Genomic DNA, 2774 nt, shown 5'->3' with positions numbered 1-2774 from the left:
AAAGTTTATTAATGGCCATAACATGAAGTGTATAAATCTAGAAAAAGCCTAACTCAAGTTTAAAATCTATTAATCTTCATTGTTGTATAATTCCTCCAATAACAATAAATTTTTTTTAAAAAAGAAAATGAACAGAAATACACAGTAAGAGGATAATCATATAATGTAATTAATGAATAATTCATATTAAAAACCAAATGTCTGAGTCATTATATGAACAATCACTATGATTTATAAACCTTCACTTATAAAAAAAAAATCTAACAATCTTCTTTAGAAGGGGAGGTAGTTTTTACAGAATTCTCTCTGTTTCTCCCAGATATGCAATGAGGTTCTTTGGATATTGCAATCCATTTGTCTTACCTGCCTTGACTGTGTTCACTTACAATGTAAAAGTTAGACTTGAAGCACAGTTCTCCTTTAATACACATAGGGTCACCAAAACTCGAAATGCCTTTACAGTAGCTGGTAAGAACTTAAGATTTTGAGCACCTTTTCTTGTTCTTTTTTTAATAGAGATTTTAATAAAAATGTATAGAAAACTTGGATTCCATTCATCCATTGTTCCATATTTTCGTCCCCCCCATCCCCAGTTTGCTTTTCTCTTTGAAAAAAAATTCTTTCATTGTCGTGCAATCTCTCCCCCCCTCCCCCAGTCCACTTTACTATGCAGATCTTATTCTGGACGGTGGCCATGAAAATAATACCTAATCATATATTCCTTTTAAGCAGTTTTTTTCTTCCATCTGTTTCAATGCCATGTACATTATTTATCCCCTCTTCTCTCAGTTTCTCCCCAACCCTCATGTTGGTCCTGTATTTTGAGCACCTTTTCATGTCATTTGTGAATCTTCTTTGAAGAAATGCCAGTAAGTGTGGTTGCTTGAGAATTCCAACACTGGATGCAGTAAATTGTATGGGAGCAGATCGCCAATCTTTCTCGGTGGAGCAGGTAGCAGATTCAAACCACATACCTTTGGGTCTTTAGATTGACAGGGAAACTCCTGACCACTAAGCCACCAGAACTCCTCTCTACTAGCAAAGGATAAGTACATTTTCACCAGTATTTTTTCTTTAGCTTTTTAAGTTGAGAGGGAAAAAATATATTATAGCTTTACTTGTATTTCTCTGAGGAAATATCTTTTCATATACTTAAAACCTTTGTTGTTCAATTTTAAATATACTTGATATTTTTATATAGTGTTGCTATTTTCCTTATTGCTGGTGAAAACATGAGATATGTTCTAGATAGAAATGTAAGCTTAATCAGAAAAGTAACGACATCTTGTTAAGTAAAGACAAGTTTATACTAGAAAGTTTTCGTTTTGTCTTAAGTTTATAACCTTGTATAACTCAAAATTTCAGTCAGTATGGCTATCATTTACATATTAGGGAGTAATAGTTTTTGAGATCTTTTGTAGTTACATAAATTATAAAAATGTACAAACAACATGGGACATTACATTAAATGATAGAGTAAATAATTTCTGAGTGATACTAGTTTTCTTTTTAACCAAAAGCAGATAAAAACAAATTATCTACCCCAATATCCTTTTAGCTAAGACTCTTATTTTTGTATCCCCAGTAATTTATTCATTGCATGCTTCATATCTTTATTCCTTAAACTATATATCACAGGGTTAATGAGTGGTGTCACAACAGAGTAAAATAACGTCACAATCTTCTGCATTCCGGCTTCATGCTCGGATGTTGGACTCACATACATAACCATCACTGAGCCATAGAAAAGTGAAACCACAGCCAGATGGGATCCACAGGTGGAGAAAGCTTTTCTTCTTCCAGCTGCTGATGGGACTCTCAGTACAGCTCTCAGGACCAATGTGTAGGATCCCATGATAAAGAAAAAAGGAATAAATAAAAGTAGAGAACTTAAGGTAGAGCTAGTCAGCTCTATTGCAGGAACTCTGGTACAGGTCAGGGCTAACAGAGGACCTGGGTCGCATAGGAAGTGATCAATAACCCCAGATCCACAGAAGGACATCTGGGAAATGATGACAATAGGAATAAGAAACCAGAGGAAACCAAACACCCAGCAATTGACCACAAGATTGGTGCAGAGACGTCCAGTCATAATGGTTGGGTAGTGTAGAGGGCGGCAGATTGCCAGGTATCTATCAAATGCCATAACTGCCAAGAAAAAGCATTCTGTAGAACCCAAGGAAAAGAAGAAATAGAACTGCAGAAAGCACCCAGAGAAGGAGATGACTTTTGTCTCAGAGAGAAAGTTTGCCAACATGTTGGGGACCGTAGAGGTGACATACCAGATCTCTAGGAAGGAGAAGTTGGCGAGTAGGATATACATGGGGGTGTGGAGTCTCTGATCCCAGCGAACAGCACAGATGATAGAACCATTCCCCATGAGAGTCAGGAGGTAGACAACAGAGAAGAGCACAAAGAGGAGGATCTGGCCCTCCCTGGGGCAAGGAAATCCCAGGAGGATGAAGCCAGTGATGGTGCTGGAGTTGTTGAGAGTATTGAAGATTTTCATGTGTCTGTGAGCTGTAAAAACACAACAAATACTCAGTAACGGTGTGAAGACAGGGTGACTCAGATATTTTAGATTCTTCAAAAAGAAAACAAATATTTGAATATTAAATGCTTTTCTCTTTAATGCTAAAATATTTTCTTAACTTTTTTCCCCCAGTGTAGACAGATGGAAATATATATTTATTTAGGACATCTTGGGAATTGCAACAAATATTTATATTAAAAAATTTACTATGGTTATAATTTATGGTAATACAGTCTCCAAA

At 36.0% G+C, this 2774-nt stretch overlaps 1 protein-coding gene across 1 annotated transcript; it reads right to left on the bottom strand.

Moving 5' to 3' along the window:
* Window positions 1–1567: 1567 nt before the first annotated feature.
* LOC102866829 (olfactory receptor 11G2-like) lies at window positions 1568–2521 on the bottom strand. Its single transcript, XM_006883273.1, has one exon. It carries the CDS (start codon window positions 2507–2509, stop codon window positions 1568–1570), a length of 942 nt encoding a protein of 313 aa, XP_006883335.1. The 5' UTR covers window positions 2510–2521.
* Between the last annotated feature and the right edge of the window lie 253 nt (window positions 2522–2774).

Source organism: Elephantulus edwardii, unplaced genomic scaffold, assembly GCF_000299155.1.
Source record: "Elephantulus edwardii isolate Elephantulus edwardi_28Jun2011 unplaced genomic scaffold, EleEdw1.0 scaffold00026, whole genome shotgun sequence".
NCBI classification, from domain to species: domain Eukaryota; kingdom Metazoa; phylum Chordata; class Mammalia; order Macroscelidea; family Macroscelididae; genus Elephantulus; species Elephantulus edwardii.
Note: the sequence above shows the minus strand (reverse complement) of the source record. Positions and strands in the feature narration are given on the sequence as shown.